Source organism: Ranitomeya imitator, chromosome 1 (genome assembly GCF_032444005.1).
Source record: "Ranitomeya imitator isolate aRanImi1 chromosome 1, aRanImi1.pri, whole genome shotgun sequence".
NCBI lineage: Eukaryota > Metazoa > Chordata > Amphibia > Anura > Dendrobatidae > Ranitomeya > Ranitomeya imitator.
In genome coordinates, this window is record NC_091282.1 from 828,515,000 (window position 1) to 828,533,842 (window position 18,843).

The window sequence follows — 18,843 nt, forward strand, 5'->3', positions numbered from 1 at the left end:
ATTTTATTTTCAAATCATTCAAGAGCCTTTTGATAAACAACATTTTTGGTTTTTCCTTCCGGTGCAAAGATGAACAGGCCCATGAGTTGACCATGAGAAAAGCATGGGGATTGCAAATTGATCCCTACTACTTTCAAGGACTGTGCTCTGGCCTCATCATGATCATTCTGGGCTTAAATGACAGGCCACAGAACCTTCAGTGATGTGCTTCCTACTTTAAATACTGCACCTGTGCACTTAATATTGTGGCCTTCAAAAACAAAAAATATTGCTTCAACAAAATGATGCTGGCCCATGGCAATAGCATCTATCTGCAAGCAATGCTCTCAATCTGCGCAGCCCTCTGTGTTCCGAGGACCAGGGTGGGAACGTGCACAAGAAAAAGAAATTATGATGCCAGAAAGAAGAAAAGCACTACTGTAAGGCAAACACACTACACCAAAATAATAAAATATAATAATTTTATTGACCCACAATTAAAAAAACATAAAACATCTATCTATATTTTTAGAGTACTAGAAGGAGGCCCGATGCTATCGCATCGGGAGATTGGTGATGTCCCGATGGGGGCAGGCGGGGGAGTCCGAGCAGCGAGGGGTCCGGCGATGACCCGCTGGTCGTACTGCGCAAGGGCATGTTACCACCAGCGGGTGCCATTTTGGAATACCCATCACATGGTTTTTCCAATATGGCAGTCGGCGTACTTCCAGTGCGGCGCGGTGGATTGTGGGATTCAAGGACATCCAGACGGAAGTGGATGACAGACAATTTAAGGTAATTATATTATAGAATATATATATATATATATATATATATATATATTGCCTCAGGGTTGTAAGAATGAATTGCACTTATTGTACCTGTTTATTGCAGTGGGTTTGAGTGGTTGTTCTCACATGTACATGTACAAATCCCCTCTATAATTTGTAAAGCGCTGCAGAATATGTTGGCGCTATATAAATAAAATTATTATTATTACATGTTTTTACTTGTGTTGTGTTTTATGTTTTTGTAATTGTGGGTCAATAAAATTATTATATTTTATTATTTTGGTGTAGTGCGCCTGCCTTACAGTAGTGCTTTTCTTCTTTTTGGCATCATTATTTGTTTTTACTACTGGCTTTTGCACCTCCCTTGATCATCTTTGCATAATAGTGCGCCTGGTTCCATTATTATTGCAAGAAAAATAAATTGTTGCTGTTGAACATAGCAACGCTCCTGCACTGGTACACGGAACACAACCGATGCCACTTTGTATGAAGCAAAAGGTTTTTTTTTTTAACATGATATTAACCCCTTAATGACTGCCTATATAACTTATAACGGCAGCAGTTAAGGGGCCTTATTCCTCCTGCACCTCACACTCCTCCTTTATACACAGCATTGTTTTGCAGCACAGCTATTCTCCTTTATAATTGCCTCCTCTGGCAGCACCTCACACTCCTCTTCCATATACAATTGGAAACACTTGATCCTGAGAGAAATTGCAATAAGTGCAATAAAGCGTATCGTATACACAGCCTACTTCTTCTGCAGCGCCACACTTTTCTCCTTTAGACCTCGTTCACACATTATTTGGTCAGTATTCTTACCGCACTATTTGTAAGCTAAAACTTGGAATAAAACAATCAGAGGAAAAGTATATTAGAAACAAGTCACCACTTCTGTATTTTTCTCCCACTCATTGTTTTGGCTTATAAATATTGAGGTAAAATACTGACCAAATGGTGAACGTGTGAATGTGGCCTTATACACAGCCTCCACCTGCAGCGCCTCACTCTTCTCTATACACAGCCTCATACTGCAGGGCTATGTGGAGTGGGCATTGCTTGATACATACATACATACACACATACATAAACTCAGCTTTATACATATATAGAGATTTCATGCAGCTTTTTAAGCGAAAGCCAGAAATGAATTTTAAAGGTAGGGCTTGCATGTTCTGCTGGGCCCACTTTTCTTTTACTCAAAATTCTTCATTTTGAAACCACCATGATATTGTTTTAAATACTGTAATTACCCATTTAACATAACATTGTAATCTGTTTATGTCCACTGGGTTCCACAGCAACAGATGAACTTGAACATCTGAAAGGTTCAATAGAAGTAAAATGTTGAGCAAGCGTTTTAATACTTGGTAAAAGAAGCAGAATTCTTTAAAGAGTTTATCTGTAGACTAAAAGTTTTAAAGAATTTTTAAGAATTGGTTAAATAAAAATCAAATCATCAATACCCAACAAATCTCCACTGCTCCCATTCTGTAGCTGCTCATTTCCGTACCGGTCTTCCTAATATATTACAGAATCATGTAATTATGCATTATACCAATGAATTACTGTGAAACTATAAGGAGAATTGCACATTAATTGTACCCTTGAGTTTAAAGAGATATCTTACTTTCACTTATTTGCCATATCAAATTTTTCTACAGAAACAGTTACCGTACCTCACTAAAGTGATTATTGATATATTCTCTTCCTTTTTTATGCAATTCTGTACATCCTATTTGCTCAGCAAAGTTGGAGATTCCAATGACATTGCAGGGCTCAAGATGTTTCATTAGAAAGTCACTGCAAGCCTTTGCCACATCCTCCATTTGGTATCTCATTGCAGCTAAGAGCACATGTAACACACACTTTTCCCCAACCGTTATCCTTGATGTATAGGCAAATTCTATCAGCCTCTGCATTACTATGGGGCATATGTCCTTGATGGTGACTTCCTTGGCATAGCACTCACGAAAGTTGTTGGTAAACATAGCTCTAAAAAACGAGCTGCAAGATGCTAGGACAATCTTATGCACAGGGAAGTGTTCTTCTTGCCCATTATAAATTACTTTTAAAAGGACATCACACAGTTGATTGTTTTTTCGAAGTTCATCCATTTTTTCAAAAGCTTTAGAAGAATGGTTTTCAATGGTGTAATCAAGGTAGCCATGACCTTTCATAGATGGGACTGCTATTGTTGTAGAGTGCTTAAGACTGGCTTTCTTTTTTCTTGAACATAACATCCTCAGGCTTGAAATTCAGCTTGAAAACATCTAAAATATGACATTATGTTTCATGCTGATTGCTTCACTTAGAAAAATGTAAACCCACATATTAGTCCATTCACTTTCCGTAAAAAAAAAAAAGAGTATATTAAACTTCCTGACACTTTGAATGTGTGTGGCCAGAAACTGCTCTGATCAAATCGTGGCATCTAATAACTGATGTGTCAAGCCACCTTCCATAAGCCGATAAGTCCAAGTACAGGATACATTAAAAGTGCTAAAAAAAAGGAAAAAAAGAAAGAAAATTAATCAATGCTCCAGAAAAGAAAAAACATTTAAAAAAAAATACAAGGTGGTTCTTCAGCAGATATGTAAAGTATCATACATCCAGTACTATATTTTATTTGGTATTAGGCTAAGGCTACATGGCAACTTTAGTGGTGAGAGATAAAATTATAATGTTGTGCTACTACTTTGCAACTTCTTATAGTGAATGTAGTTGCATTGTAACCCATAACTTTTCATGATGACCACCCAACAATTGACAGAAATCCAATACAGCTTATTTTTTGCATGACTGCATTCCCTTTATATTCAATCTCAATGTCCTACAGGAACAAGTCACAATATAGCCCTTGCCTGTTGGAAATATATCCTTTAGTGAATTAGGTCACTTACTGGCAGACACAGACAGAAAAAGGGCCCCTGTGCAAGGACAATATATGCACTGGCGGACGCAGACAGAAAAGTGCTAAAGCATATGGGCCCTTTGCAGCCCAAAATGCAAAATTGCACCAGTCTTGTAAATAGAAATGGGCCCCCCTACTTCTTGGGCCCCTGTGCGACTGCACAGGTTGCACCAATGATATGTCCGCCCCTGAATATATGGGCCCTTTGCATGCCAAAAGCTCCTAAAAATGCAAAATTGCACTTGCTTTTGGAGGCAGAAATGGGTTCCTTTACCTCTTGGGCCCCTGTGTCGCACAGGTTACACCAATGATATGTCAGCACCTGAGGTCACTGTATTAACAACAGGTAATGGCTGGGAAGTGAAAAATTACAAGACAATCTTTGTACAGACACATGTCCCTCTCATTTATAAACACTATGACCCCAGATTCACGCAACATAACTCAATTGTGAAAATACTTACTATTGCAGGATGGTTAATCTCAAAAGTAAAAAAAGAAAATGAAAAATTATATATTTAATATTCACCCAGCTGACATACTCACATTCACAGACTCTCAGACTCACTCCTACCCCTGTCCTCCATATCTTCACTCCACGACACGGACAGCTCCACCGCTTTCTATAACTCCACCCTCACATCAGCCATAGACTCAGTCGCCCCTCTCATGCATGGCACAGTGCGACGAACCAATAGGCAACCTTGGCATAACAATCTCACAAATAAACTTCGACAAGCATCCAGGGTTGCGGAGCGGCGTTGGAAGAAAACACGCCTGCCAGACGACTTCACTGCTTTCAAACAAGCTACATTTGACTTCAAATTAGCCCTCACCTCCGCTAAACAGACCTATTTCACTAACCTTGTATCTTCACTATCCTACAACCCAAAACAACTATTCAGCACTTTTACCTCCCTCCTCCGCCCACCACTGCCACCTCCAATTCCCCTCATCTCCTCCGAGGACTGCCACCTACTTCAAAAACAAGATCGACCAAACAAGGCAAACCTTTACTGTTCCATCACCCCAACCACTCCATATACCAGACCACTGCCCTTCCCTAATAACCTCCCTCTCCAACATCACTGAAGGAGAGCTTACTCGCCTCTTTTCCTAATCGCACCTCACCACCTGTGCACTTGACCCCATCCCCTCCCACCTGCTCCCCAACCTCACTAACATGCTCATTCCAGCCCTAACCCATCTCTTCAACCTATCGCTATCTTCTGGTACCTTCCCTTCGGCCTTCAAACATGCCACCATCACACCCATCCTCAAAAAAATGGTAGTTACACACCGATAACAGTGTTTCTCTGAGCCCATGACGCCACCACGGAAAGAGGGGATCCGCCCACCAAGGACAGGAAACCTACAGATAAAAAGGCGGTACCTCTCTCCCGCATCAGTTGTTTACAGAGCATGAAGGGAATATCAGGTTAATAGTTTCAACATTACTAAGCCTTAATAGAGATACCGCGTGCTTATTGCTAAATATTTAACTACGCATTCATAATAGTGTGCACACCCACATGTGAAGGGAGGGAATGTACGGGTGCCGTCATGGGCTCAGAGAAACACCGTTATCGGTGACTAACTACCATTTTCTGTCCCCCATGACGGCACCACGGAGAGAATTGCAGAGACTGTACATTAGGGAGGCACTACCGCTTCCAGAACCCTTTTACTAAACGTAAGGTCCGAAGAAGAAGTTAAGTCCAACCGATAGTGCTTAAAGAAAGTTGACGGTGAAGACCAACTAGCTGCTCTACATACAGTTAGGTCCATATATATTTGGACAGAGACAACATTTTTCTAATTTTGGTATAGACATTACCACAATTAATTTTAAACAAAACAATTCAGATGCAGCTGAAGTTCAGACTTTCAGCTTTAATTTGAGGGTATCCACATTAAAATTGGATGAAGGGTTTAGGAGTTTCAGCTCCTTATCATGTGCCACCCTGTTTTTAAAGGGACCAAAAGTAATTGGACAGGTTCAATAATTTAAAATAAAATGTTCATTTCTAGTACTTGGTTGAAAACCCTTTGTTGGCAATGACTGCCTGAAGTCTTGAACTCATGGACATCACCAGACGCTGTGTTTCCTCCTTTTAGATGCTCGGCCAGGCCTTCACTGCGGTGGTTTTCAGTTGCTGTTTGTTTCTGGGCCTTTCTGTCTGAAGTTTAGTCTTTAACAAGTGAAATGCTGCTCAGTTGGGTTGAGATCAGGTGACTGACTTGGCCATTCCAGAATATTCCACTTCTTTGCTTTAATAAACTCCTGGGTTGCTTTGGCTTTATGTTTTGGGTCATTGTCCATCTGTAGTATGAAATGACGACCAATCAGTTTGGCTGCATGTGGCTGGATCTGAGCACACAGTATGGCGGCTCTGAAGACCTCAGAATTCATTCTTCTGTCCTGTGTCACATCATCAATAAACACTAGTGACCCAGTGCCACTGGCAGCCATGCATGCCCGCGCCATCACACTGCCTCTGCCGTGTTTTACAGATGATGTGATATGCTTTGTATCATGAACTGTACCACGCCGTCGCCATACTTTTCTCTTTCCATCATTCCGGTAGAGGTTGATCTTGGTTTCATCTGTCCAAACAATGTTCTTCCAGAACTGTGCTGGCTTTTTTAGATGTTTTTTAGCCTTTTTCTTCTTGATGCTTATGAGTGGCTTGCACCGTGCAGTGAACCCTCTGTAGTTATTTTCATGGAGTCTTCTCTTTATGGTAGATTTGGATATTGATACGCCGACCTCCTGGAGAGTGTTGGTCACTTGTTTGGCTGTTGTGAAGGGGTTTCTCTTCACCGTGGAGATTATTCTGCGATCATCCACCACTGTTGTCTTCCGTGGGCGCCCAGGTCATTTTGCATTGATGAGTTCACCAGTGCTTTCTTTCTCAGGATGGACCAAACTGTAGATTTTGCCACTCCTAATATTGTAGTAATTTCTCGGATGGGTTTTTTCTGTTTTCGCAGCTTAAGGATGGCTTGTTTCACCTGCATGGAGAGCTCCTTTGACCGCATGTTTATTTCACAGCAAAACCTTACAAATGCAAGCACCACACCTCAAATCAACTCCAGGCCTTTTATCTGATTAATTGAGAATGACATAACGAAGGGATTGCCCACACCTATCCAAGAAATAACCTTGGAGTCAATTGTCCAATTACTTTTGGTCTCTTTAAAAACAAGGTGGCACATGTTAAGGAGCTGAAACTCCTAAACCCTTCATCCAATTTTAATGTGGACATCCTCAAATGAAAGCTGAAAGTCTGAACTTCAACTGCATCTGAATTGTTTTGTTTAAAATTAATTGTGGTAATGTCTATAACCAAAATTAGAAAAATGTTGTCTCTGTCCAAATATATATGGACCTAACTATCTGGTCAATTGAACCACCGACTCTTTCTGCCCAGGAAGCCGCCATTGCTCTAGTTGAATGAGCTTTAACCTCCCCTGGAACTGGCATCCCGCTTGAGGTATACGAGAGGTTGATGGCATCTCTGATCCATCTTGCCAGTGTACCCTTGGAGGCATTTTTGCATTTTCGAGGGCCCTGAAAACACACAAAAAGAGATCTATCCTCCCTACACTCCCTAGTGGCTTCCAGGTAATGGATAAGACACCTTCTAACATCCAATGTGTGTAATGTTTTTTCTCCTTCGTTCTTGGGGTTTGGACAGGAGGGAAGGGAGATCTCTTGGGATCTAAGGAACCGGGAAGCCACTTTTGGTAAATATGCCGGATCTGTTTTTAACACCACCCTGTCATCTAGGATTTGTGTGAAGGGTGGGCCGGCTGACAGGGCTTGTATGTCACTAACCCTATGGGCTGAAGTAAGGGCTACCAAAAGTGAGGTTTTAAAGGATAGGATCTTTAAGGGAAGTTCCTCTATGGGCTCAAAGGGGGGTTTAGTTAGGGCTGTGAGGACTAAGTTCAGGTCCCACTGAGGGGCCCTTCGTATGGGTAAAGGTCTAGATCTTTCTGCCACCTTAACAAATCTGGAAACCCAATGATTCCTTGCTAGGTTGTAGTTAAACAGTGCCCCCAGTGCTGCCATGTGAACCTTAAGTGTGCTCGTGGCTAGCCCTTTCTCTAGCCCATTTTGTAAGAACTCTAATACAGCTTTAAGCGGGATTCCTTCAGACATTTTAGAGCCTGAGGAAGAGAGGAATTTCTTCCAGATTTTACCGTATTGCTTGGTGGTTGTTAGTTTCCTACTTTTCAGGAGGGTTGACACTAAACCTTGAGAAAAGCCTTTCTCTATCAATAACCCCATTTCAAATTCCAAGCTGTCATATGTAGACTTGCTACCTGTGGATGTGTTACTGGTCCCTGGAATAGGAGATTGGTCAGATCTGGGAGTACCCAAGAATCTGTTACTGACATTCTCCTGACCCAAGAAAACCAAGTCCTTTTCGGCCAGAAGGGGGCTATTAATATTACTCGGGCTCTGTCCTCCCTTATCTTCCTCAGAACTGCTGGTATTAATGCGATTGGGGGTAAACCATAAGCCAGTTTGTGATTCCAAGGAATTAGGAAGGCGTCTAACACCACCAGGTTCCCTACTGGGTTTATGGAACAAAAGGTGGTCACCTTTCGATTCAGATTGTTCGCAAAGAGATCTATAACAGGAGTTCCCCATTTCTCTGTGATCTGATTTGAATATAGTTTGATTCAGCTCCCATTCCCCTTGTCTTAGGCGGAACCGACTTAGGTAATCTGCCTTGAGATTGTCCACCCCTTTTATGTGAAGTGCCGACAAAGATGCTAAATTGTTCTCGGCCATCTGTAAGATTGAGTGTGTCACTTCCATCAGTGGTTGAGAGTGGGTACCCCCCTGATGGTTCAGGTAGGCCACTACCACCCTGTTGTCTGAAAATATTCTTACATGATGTGAGCGAAGGGGATCAGGAATTCTATAAGTGCGAATTTTACTGCCAGTAATTCCTTCATATTGGAGGATACTGCTTTTAAAGGGACTCTGTCACCTGAATTTGGCGGGACTGGTTTTGGGTCATATGGGCGGAGTTTTCGGGTGTTTGATTCACCCTTTCCTTACCTGCTGGCTGCATGCTGGCTGCAATATTGGATTGAAGTTCATTCTCTGTCCTCCATAGTACACGCCTGCGCAAAGCAATCTTGCCTTGCGCAGGCGTGTACTATGGAGGACAGAGAATGAACTTCAATCCAATATTGCAGCCAGCATGCAGCCAGCAGGTAAGGAAAGGGTGAATCAAACACCCGAAAACTCCGCCCATATGACCCAAAACCAGTCCCGCCAAATTCAGGTGACAGGTTCCCTTTAAGTCGTCTGACCATGTCCCCTGAGCCAGTAGATCATCTAGGTGAGCCCCCCCAACCTATGGGACTTGCGTCTGTGGTTACCACTTTAGATATTGGGACTATACATGGAAGGCCGCGGCTCAGATAGCTCTCCTTTGTCCACCAATCTAGTGAGAGGGTTGTGTTTGACAAGAAGGTGAACTGACTCTCTAAATTTCCTCTCAGAGAAATTTCCTCTACCAATATCTGGCACTGAAGTTCCCTAGTATGTGCCTGGGCCCATTGGACCACGGAAATGCAGGCTGTCATAGACCCCAGAAGGGACATTGCTTCTCAGAGCGATATAGCGGGGAGTTTTTTTGCCCGGGACACTAGCTCCACCATTTTTTGGATTTTCCCTTGGGGTAGGCAACATTCTTGGGAGATGGAATCTAGCGTAATGCCCAGATACTCCTGAATCTGACTCGGTGTTAACCTGGACTTTTCTAGATTTAGGAGCCAACCTAAGTTTTTTAAAGAGTCCATGACTATTTCCAGCTGATTTTTGCAATGCTGGGGAGAGTTGCCGATCACCATGAAATCGTCTAAGTATGGGACGAATAGGGTGTTTTGTTTTCTCAGATCTGCCATGACCTCCGCTATCAGTTTGGCGAATACCCTTGGGGCTATCGTGAGACCGAAAGGGAGAGCTGCAAACTGAAAATGCCTTACGACCCCCTCGATCTCGATCGCCACTCTGAGAAATTTTTGTAAGTCTCTGTGAATGGGGATGTGGTAGTATGCGTCCTTTAGGTCTAATACTACCATGAAACAACGCGGAAACAACATTTTGTCTGCTGTTTTTATTGTTTCCATTTTGAATGGTTCCACTATCAGATGTTTGTTTAACTTTTTTAAATTGATAATTGTCCTGAAGGACCCGTCTGGTTTTTTCCTGAGAAAAACCGGGGAATACAACCCTTTCCCTCTTTCTCTGGGAGGAACCCCTTTGCTTAGCAATGTTGCAACTTCCTGTTTCAGAGCTATTCGCTCCTGCGGAGAAGCTCTCTGAGATGTTACCAGAAAAGACGGTTGAGGAAAAGTGAGGAATCTGAACTTCTGTCCCGATCTTATCAGTTCTAGAATCCAGGTACTGCTGGTTATCTTCTCCCAGGCTGAGAAAAAGAGGGACAATCTTCCTCCCACCTGGGGCGAAAGTTCATTGTGAGGGTTTTTTTGGTATCGGTGCGGCTTTTGTTGAATATAAACCCCTTATTTTTGTTCTTTTTGTCTTCCCACCTATCCTGTGTTCTAGGGGGTTTTCTACGATTGAATCTCTTACTCCGAAAGGGACGTTTATAAGATGGATATGTAGAGAATCTGGAAAGCTAGCACTCAATCAATATAGTTCACGGTGCCAGTGAACGGGACACTAAATCCCACAAGTCATAAAGTCAAAGTAATCACTGCACTCGTATAGTTTCAAGTTGCATATATCAAAAGTTTATTTGGCTTGGGTCAGTAGATAAATGCTTGGCGAATTTAACGTTTCGGCCAGCCCGTGGCCTTGCTCACAAAATCGCCTAATGGAAATCTGTTGTTTAAAGTAAGGATACCGTATGGCTGATGAGTCAGATAGGAGGACCCAAATGTGTAACCAAACTGATGTGGTATAAACGCTTGCCCGTGCACTACAGCTGTAATTCCAGCCGGAGGGTAAACAATTGCTGTCGTATATATACACTCAGGAGTACAGATCAGGCTGTGTAGATCATGTGCCTTCTGGACTATCCCAGGAAAAGCCGGGGAAGATAGTGCTGTCTCACATATGGAATCAGGGGCACAGATCAGGTGGTATAATCCCTGTATGGTTTGGTATGTCCCAGATGAAGTCAATGGTAATATCAATCTGTTCTCCTCGTTCCTGTGTGCAGAGCAAGCGTTGGTGGCCAGGTGGAGGGTGCCTACCCACTGCCTTGACACAGGTCTGTGTCGGCACCCTCCACCTGGCCACCAACGCTTGCTCTCAGCGAGGTTTAGGTGGCCCCCGCAACCGGGACTCACTGCTTTTTAAGGCGTGCGTTCTCGCGCCGTGTTTCCACCCCTTGAGGGACCCCTCACGGTGGTTGCCAGCTCCCTGGTGCCCCTTCCAGGGAGCAGCAACGCTGCTGCTGCTGCTCCCCACACGCCCTAGAGACCAGCTGATCCCAGCGATGGCGCAGGGAACCCCCACTGCCTGAACCGGTCTGACTGGCCCTGGAATCCAACGATGATCTAAGGTAAGATCTGCTGCAGGTTCCCCATCAAGGACAGGAAACCAAACTGATGTGGGAGAGGTATCGCCTTTTTATCTGTAGGTTTCCTGTCCTTGGTGGGCGGATCCCCTCTCTCCGTGCTGCCGTCATGGGGGACAGAGAAAACTAATCTTGACCCAACTGCTATGCCCAGCTACCGCCCCATATCACTGCTCCTGTTTGCTTCAAAACTCCTTGAGCAGCATGTCCATGCTCAAATTTCCTCCCACCACTCATCTAACTTTCTCCTTGACAATCTCCGCCCCCACCACTCCGAAACTGCCCTGACAAAAATTACTAATGACTTAATCACAGCCAAAGCTAACAGACAGTTCTCCATCCTCCTCCTTCTTGACCTGTCCTCTGCTTTCGACACAGTCAATCACTGCCTACTGCTACAGATTCTTTCTTCCCTTTGCATCAAAGACCTTGTCCTGTCCTGGATTGCCTCATACCTTTCCGACTGCACATTTAGCGTTTCCCACTCCCACACCACCTCCTCATCCCGCCCTCTCTCTGTTGGAGTCCCTCAAGGCTCTGTCCTAGGGCCCCTACTTTTTTTCATCTATACTCTTGGCCTAGGACAACTCATAAAGTCCCACGGCTTCCAATACCACCTGTATGCGGACGACACTCAGATCTACCTCTCTAGCCCAGATGTCACCTCTCTGCTGTCCAGAATCCCAAAGTGTCTGTCAGCCATAACCACCTTCTTCACCTCTCGCTTCCTAAAACTCCATGTAGACAAAACCGTTAAAAACTCATCATCTTTCCCCCATCTCACGCATCCCCCTACCTGACCTATCTATTATGGCAAACGGCATCATGCTCTCTCCCGCACCTGAAATCCGCTGCCTCGGGGGGAACTCTCGATTCTGCCCTGTCCTTCAAACCGCACGTCCAAACTCTTGCCACCTCGAGTCCTGTTGCCTCTAACTCAAAAATATTGCCAGAATCCGTCCCTTCCTCAGCCCACAATCTACCAAAACTCTTGTGCATGCTCTCATCATCTCCCGCCTCGACTACTGTAACACCCTCCTCTGTGGCCTCCCCGCTAACTCTCTTGCACCACTCCAGTCTGTCCTCAACTCTGCTGCCCGGCTAATCCACCTCACTTCTCGCTACTCCCCTGCTTCTTCCCTCTGCATATCCCTCCACTGGCTCCCAATTCCCCAACAAATCCAGTTCAAACTACTAACACTGATCTTCAAAGCCATCCACAACCTGACCCCTCCCTATATCTCTGAACTAATCTCCCAATATCTTCCATCACATAATCTCCGTTCCTCCCAAGACCTCCTACTCTCCTCCACACTTAGTCGTTCCTCACACAACCGCCTCCAAGATTTCTCCCGAATATCCCCCATCCTCTGGAATTCCATGCCTCAACACGCCAACTATCGACCACCCTCGGCTCCTTCAGATGGAACCTGAAAACCCATCTCTTCAAGAAAACCTACAGCCTGCAATAACCATTCTGCCGCCTTGCCATTGCCGGAGCCGCCGCCTTGCCATCGCCAAAGACGCTGCCTCGCCCCTACCTTCTGCCTCTCCCCCACTATCCCATAGAATGTAAGTCCGCAAGGGTCCTCCTCCCCTCTGTACCAGTCTGTCACTGTAAATTTGTTTACTGTAAATGATATCTATAACTCTGTATGTAACCCCTTTCTCATGGAATTAATGGTGCTATATAAATAAATAATAATAATAATAAATAATAATAATTTTCTCTGTGTGACGGAGTTTAAATAATCAACACTTTCCTTTCCCCTTTGGCTCAGATGGGTCTCCGTAAATTTTCGCCATGAATAGGATTATTTCAGCATATGTGGCAGTTCATTCAATAAAGCAATTCATTTAGAGAAAATGTGTGACGGTACGCCAATGCACAGTGTTTTACACCACTTTTATGATTGCTGGAGTTTCCTATACTCACATAACTAATGTGATGATTTTTAGTAGAGGCATACTGTATATACTTTTTGCTGACATAAAATGTCAACGTGACTTAGTGATTCTTGTCAGTTTACATTACGTTTTGTTATAATGGCTATATATGTATCAATTCAGGGTATGCAAATATTATAAGCTGTTTTTTACAGCACAGACATAAATTTAGAGAGAATTCCTGGTGCAGGCAAGTCAACGAATAGCTCTTTTCACTATTGTTATCGCTGTCGAGGTTTGCTACACTCATATAGCTAATGTGATGACTTTGGTTTTATATTGAACCTAAAGTGATGTGAATATATTTTTTTGTGGATACAAACTAATTTTTGTAATTATGTCACATTTATTCCTTGTATTGTTAGTTGTTGCAACAGCTATCTATGTACTAAAGTAGAGTATGTGATTGACGTTGGCTTATTAAAACATACACAGAAACAGTTTTTATATTAACCCTCTTTTTAATCGGAGAGAGTATTAGAAAGCTGCATGTTTCATTCCTCTACAGCAGAGGTCCCCAACCTTTAGCATGGTGCCACATGTGAGTCGTGGTCCCATGAACTGTGGCTCATGGTTGTCTACCAGCTTGATGCACTAGGTCAAGGTCTAGCAAACAGGTATGAAGAGAACATCTCAAAATGGTGAATTTTGTGTGTAGCCCCACACAAAAGACCTGGTCTGAATGCACATATTCTGGTCTTAGGGGTTTGAAGATAATTTAAGTATGGTATGCTGGAAACAGGATGATATTACCTGTCAGATGAGGTGCGTGAAGCTGCATGCGACAGTGTGCTGGGAGTGTTTAATGGGAGAATACCAAATGGGGTATTGTGGGAACCCCTGGATCTTGGTGTACTGCTTCGGGGAGATTTCTGTGGAAAAGCTTTGGTTATCTTTATACATGTTAATGGGGGCTTTGGTTGCCACTACTGTGAGGGGGGCAGGAGCTGGATGTGGCTTGTGACCTTCTCTCAGAGCTGAATGTGGTCAGAAAGGTTTGGAACCACTGCTCTACCTTAGCTGATGAAGGCTGTTATAGCCAAAAAGTGTTGTGATTTAATGTTACAATTTTTTCATAAATTCTTTTATTTTTGGAGCACACAGCTTCAGCACTTTTTTTTTAAATATTTTTTTTTGTGGAACTGCCAGTTTCCTGGATTATCTCTATGGTTCAGCACACTGTTGGAACTATATTGGGAGAAATTCCATGCTCTACCAGGTTGGCTGTAATCTGCGTTCAAGATCACATATTGGGTCTTATTCTACAGTTGTGCCTTGGTTAGCACAACTGTATCAGGTGAGCACATAAATATCATCTCCCTCCAGTCTCATTGAGCACCCTAATACTACGCTTAGCTAGCGCTCCTGTTTATTCCCCTTTTTCTAGTGAAATACTTCTTTTTGTCAACAATATCCTAAATGGATTAAAGGAATATTTCCATTTCACATATTTAAAGCATATCCTTAGGTTATGCTTTAAATGTCTAAAATGTAAGGTCCTGAATATTTTGACATATTTGTCCAAGATGCCTGTCCCACGTTTTTGAAACCGGAACGTGTTCTAGAGATGGCAAATGCATCTATCTGATGTAGGCATTGTGGATAAAAAAAATATTATAGTATAGTATAGAGGACTTTCTTGATATTTTCCACCATGTGCATCTGTATCGGTTCCAGCCCCTACTCAACCCCAATTTTGCGCCCCTTATAACCTCCTGATCCCCAAGTCTATAAATTCAGGGGATGGAGCATGGAAGCACTTTCCTTTTTAATGGTATCCTCCAACCCCTAAAGTTTACTGTTTACAGTGTTAATTTTTTTCATGAACACAAAACTGAGAGTCACAAAAAAGGGTTATATAACTACTATTTTTTCCCAATTGCCCAAAAGGCAGTACAGGGCTCACAAGTATTTTCTCTTTCACTACTCATTATGCTCCACTGAATATTGTCACTCGCCCAATACACCCGCTGCGGTCAATAACCATAGCTCAGGAGTGCCTCCAACCCTGACTATGTCACATGCAGAAGGGGAAGCAGGAATATGGCCACCTGCACAATTTAGACAGTCCTGTATATCCAAAAGGAAAAGCATGACTTCTGTCTCTCCCTTATATGGTCTTGCAACTTCCAAGCCACAGGTCACTTATTTGTAATGTAAGAAAAATCTTGTTTAGGGTTTTTTCTCGACAGGCACTAATAGTTTTTGTGATCTGTCACTATATTTACAGATACTTGCCAATTTTAAAAATAGTGCAGATATAAAAGAATAATTGCATTCATCGAAACAATAAGTGCTACTTTTATGATTGATCGTGGAATACAATGAGAAAAAATATGCAGTGGCTTTCATTCCATAGATCATTACACTGAAGGGAGCTAAACTAGTATTTCCACTTGTGGCATTTCTGATAATTTTGCAGTATTTTTCAGAGAGTTATTTAAAGAAGCAGTCCCATCAAAGTTTTTATCCTCTTAATATATTGCAATCACCATATTATATAGCTCTGTGTATTACGATTTCTCATCTTGCCTTTCAACCCAGCTAACTTTTCACTTTTCTCTGCTCTATGCAGAAACACGAAGTCTCTTGCCCCTGCATATCATTTCCCCCCTACAACTCCTGACCAGCTAGCAGCACTCCCCCTGTTAGCGAAATTGCAGTGATGACTCACACAAGGAAAATTGCATTTGTCAGGTCATTGTCATGCTAGAAGACCCAGCCACGACCCATCTTCAGTGCTCTTACAGAGGACAGTGTTGTGAATTCTGTTGTCAAGCTCCCTCCTGTGGTCATGAATAGTACTTCGGCTGGTTCTGTCCATGGGCTTCCTCTGGTGGTGGTGAGTGGGGCTGCGGCTTCTGAGGTTCCTTCCACAGGTGACGAGGTTAATTCGTTAGCTGGCTGCTCTATTTAACTCCACCTAGATCATTGCTCCATGCCACCTGTCAATGTTCCAGTATTGGTCTAGTTCACTCCTGGATCGTTCTTGTGACCTGTCTTCCCAGCAGAAGCTAAGTTCCTGCTTGTTTTTCTCTGGTTTGCTATTTTTCTGTCCAGCTTGCTATTTACTGTTATGACCTGGTGGTCAGGACAATAATGGACCTGGTGGTTAAGAGCACACGGAATGACATGATAGTTACTGATAATATAGGACGAGCTCTGAGACGTGGGAACTCTGCTGACCGCAATCCCTAATCCTATCACACACACTAGAAATAGCCGTGGATTGCTCCTAACGCTCCCTATGCAACTCGACACAGCCTAAAGAACTAGCTAGCCCTAAAGATAGAAATATAAAGCCTACCTTGCCTCAGAGAAATTCCCCAAAGGAAAAGGCAGCCCCCCACATATAATGACTGTGAGTAAAGATGAAAATTACAAACACTTACTGAACAGACAGAGGATAGGAAAGGTAGCTTTGCGGTCAGCACAAAAAACTACAAAAAGACCACGCAGAGGGCGCAAAAAGACCCTCCGCACCGACTCACGGTGCGGAGGCGCTCCCTCTGCGTCCCAGAGCTTCCAGCAAGCAAGACAACAATCAAAATAGCAAGCTGGACAAAAAAATAGCAAACCAGAGAAAAACAAGCAGGAATTTAGCTTCTGCTGGGAAGACAGGTCACAAGAACGATCGAGGAGTGAACTAGACCAATACTGGAACATTGACAGGTGGCATGGAGCAATGATCTAGGTGGAGTTAAATAGAGCAGCCAGCTAACGAATTAACCTCGTCACCTGTGGAAGGAACCTCAGAAGCCGCAGCCCCACTCACCACCACCAGAGGAAGCCTGTTGTGAATTCTGTTGTCGGGCTCCCTCCTGTGGTCATGAATGGTACTTCGGCTGGTTCTGTCCATGGACTTCCTCTGGTGGGTGTTTCTGAGTTTCACAGGTGACGAGGTTAATTCGTTAGCTGCTGCTCTATTTAACTCCACTTAGATCTTTGCTCCATGCCACCTGTCTATGTTCCAGTATTGGTCTGTTCACTCCTGGATCGTTCTTGTGACCTGTCTTCCCATCAGAAGCTAAGTTCCAGCTTGTATTTCTTTGGTTTGCTATTTTTCTGTCCAGCTTGCTATTTAATTTGTTGTCTTGCTTGCTGGAAGCTCTGGGACGCAGAGGGAGCGCCTCCGCACCGTGAGTCGGTGCGGAGGGTCTTTTTGCGCCCTCTGCGTGGTCTTTTTGTAGGTTTTTGTGCTGACCGCAAAGTAACCTTTCCTATCCTCGGTCTGTTCAGTAAGTCGGGCCTCACTTTGCTAAATCTATTTCATCTCTGTGTTTATATTTTCATCTTTACTCACAGTCATTATATGTGGGGGGCTGCCTTTTCCTTTGGGGAATTTCTCTGAGGCAAGGTAGGCTTTATTTTTCTATCTTCAGGGCTAGCTAGTTTCTTAGGCTTTGCCGAGTTGCATAGGGAGCGTTAGGCGCAATCCACGGCTATTTCTAGTGTGTTTGATAGGTTTAGGGATTGCGGTCAGCAGAGTTCCCACGTCCCAGAGCTCGTCCTTATTATCAGTAACTATCAGGTCATTCCGTGTGCTCTTAACCACCAGGTCCATTATTGTCCTGACCACCAGATCATAACAGAAGCCCATGGACAGAACCAGCCGAAGTACCATTCATGACCACAGGAGGGAGCTTGACAACAGAATTCACAACAGTACCCCCCCTTGAGGAGGGGTCACCGAACCCTCACCAGAGCCCCCAGGCCGACCAGGACGAGCCAAATGAAAGGCACGAACCAGATCGGCAGCATGAACATCGGAGGCAAAGACCCAGGAATTATCTTCCTGACCATAACCCTTCCATTTGACCAGGTACTGGAGTTTCCGTCTTGAAATACGAGAATCCAAAATCTTCTCCACCACATACTCCAACTCCCCCTCAACCAACACCGGAGCAGGAGGATCAACGGAAGGAACCTCAGAAGCCGCAGCCCCACTCACCACCACCAGAGGAAGCCCATGGACAGAACCAGCCGAAGTACCATTCATGACCACAGGAGGGAGCTTGACAACAGAATTCACAACAGGACAGGAGATTGTTGGCCAAAATCTTGTGATACATGACCGCATCCATCCTCGCAACAATACATTGCTGCCATCCTGTCCCTTTGTAAAAAAGCACCCCCAAAGTATGATGTTTCCTCCACCATGCTTCACGGATGTTGCAGTCATCCTTCTTCCTCCAAACACGGCAAGTGGGGTTGCTGCCATAAATTGCCATTTTGGTCTCATCTGACCACATGAACTAACAACATGCCTCCTCTGGATTATCCAGATGGTAATTAGTGAACCTAAAGTGATCCTAGACTTATGCAGGTGGGGGCCTTGTGTATGCTGCAGGATTTTAATCCATGACTGTCCCAGCTCTCTGTAGATCATTGACCAGGTCCACCCATGTAGATCTAAGCTGATTCCTGACCTATCTCAGAATCATCCTTACCCCACAAGGCGAGATCTTGCATGGAGCCACTGACTGAAGAGGAGTGACAAGTAGTGTTGAGCGATACCTTCCGATATCGGGAAATATCGGATCGGATTTGATCGGACCGATACCCCAAAAATATCGGGTATCGCCGATTTCGATAGCGGAAACCAATGCAAGTCAATGGGACACAAAAATCGGAA

General features: G+C 43.8%; 1 protein-coding gene across 1 annotated transcript in view; it reads right to left on the reverse strand.

The window, feature by feature from the left end:
* LOC138649899 (kelch-like ECH-associated protein 1A) overlaps positions 1 to 18,843 on the reverse strand; it is a 52,824-nt gene that overhangs the window by 13,716 nt on the left and 20,265 nt on the right. Inside the window, exon 3 of the mRNA XM_069740598.1 lies at positions 2,450 to 3,272. Coding sequence (XP_069596699.1) covers positions 2,450 to 3,013 — 564 coding nt within the window. The 5' untranslated portion in view covers positions 3,014 to 3,272. The remainder of the gene's footprint in view (positions 1 to 2,449; positions 3,273 to 18,843) is intronic.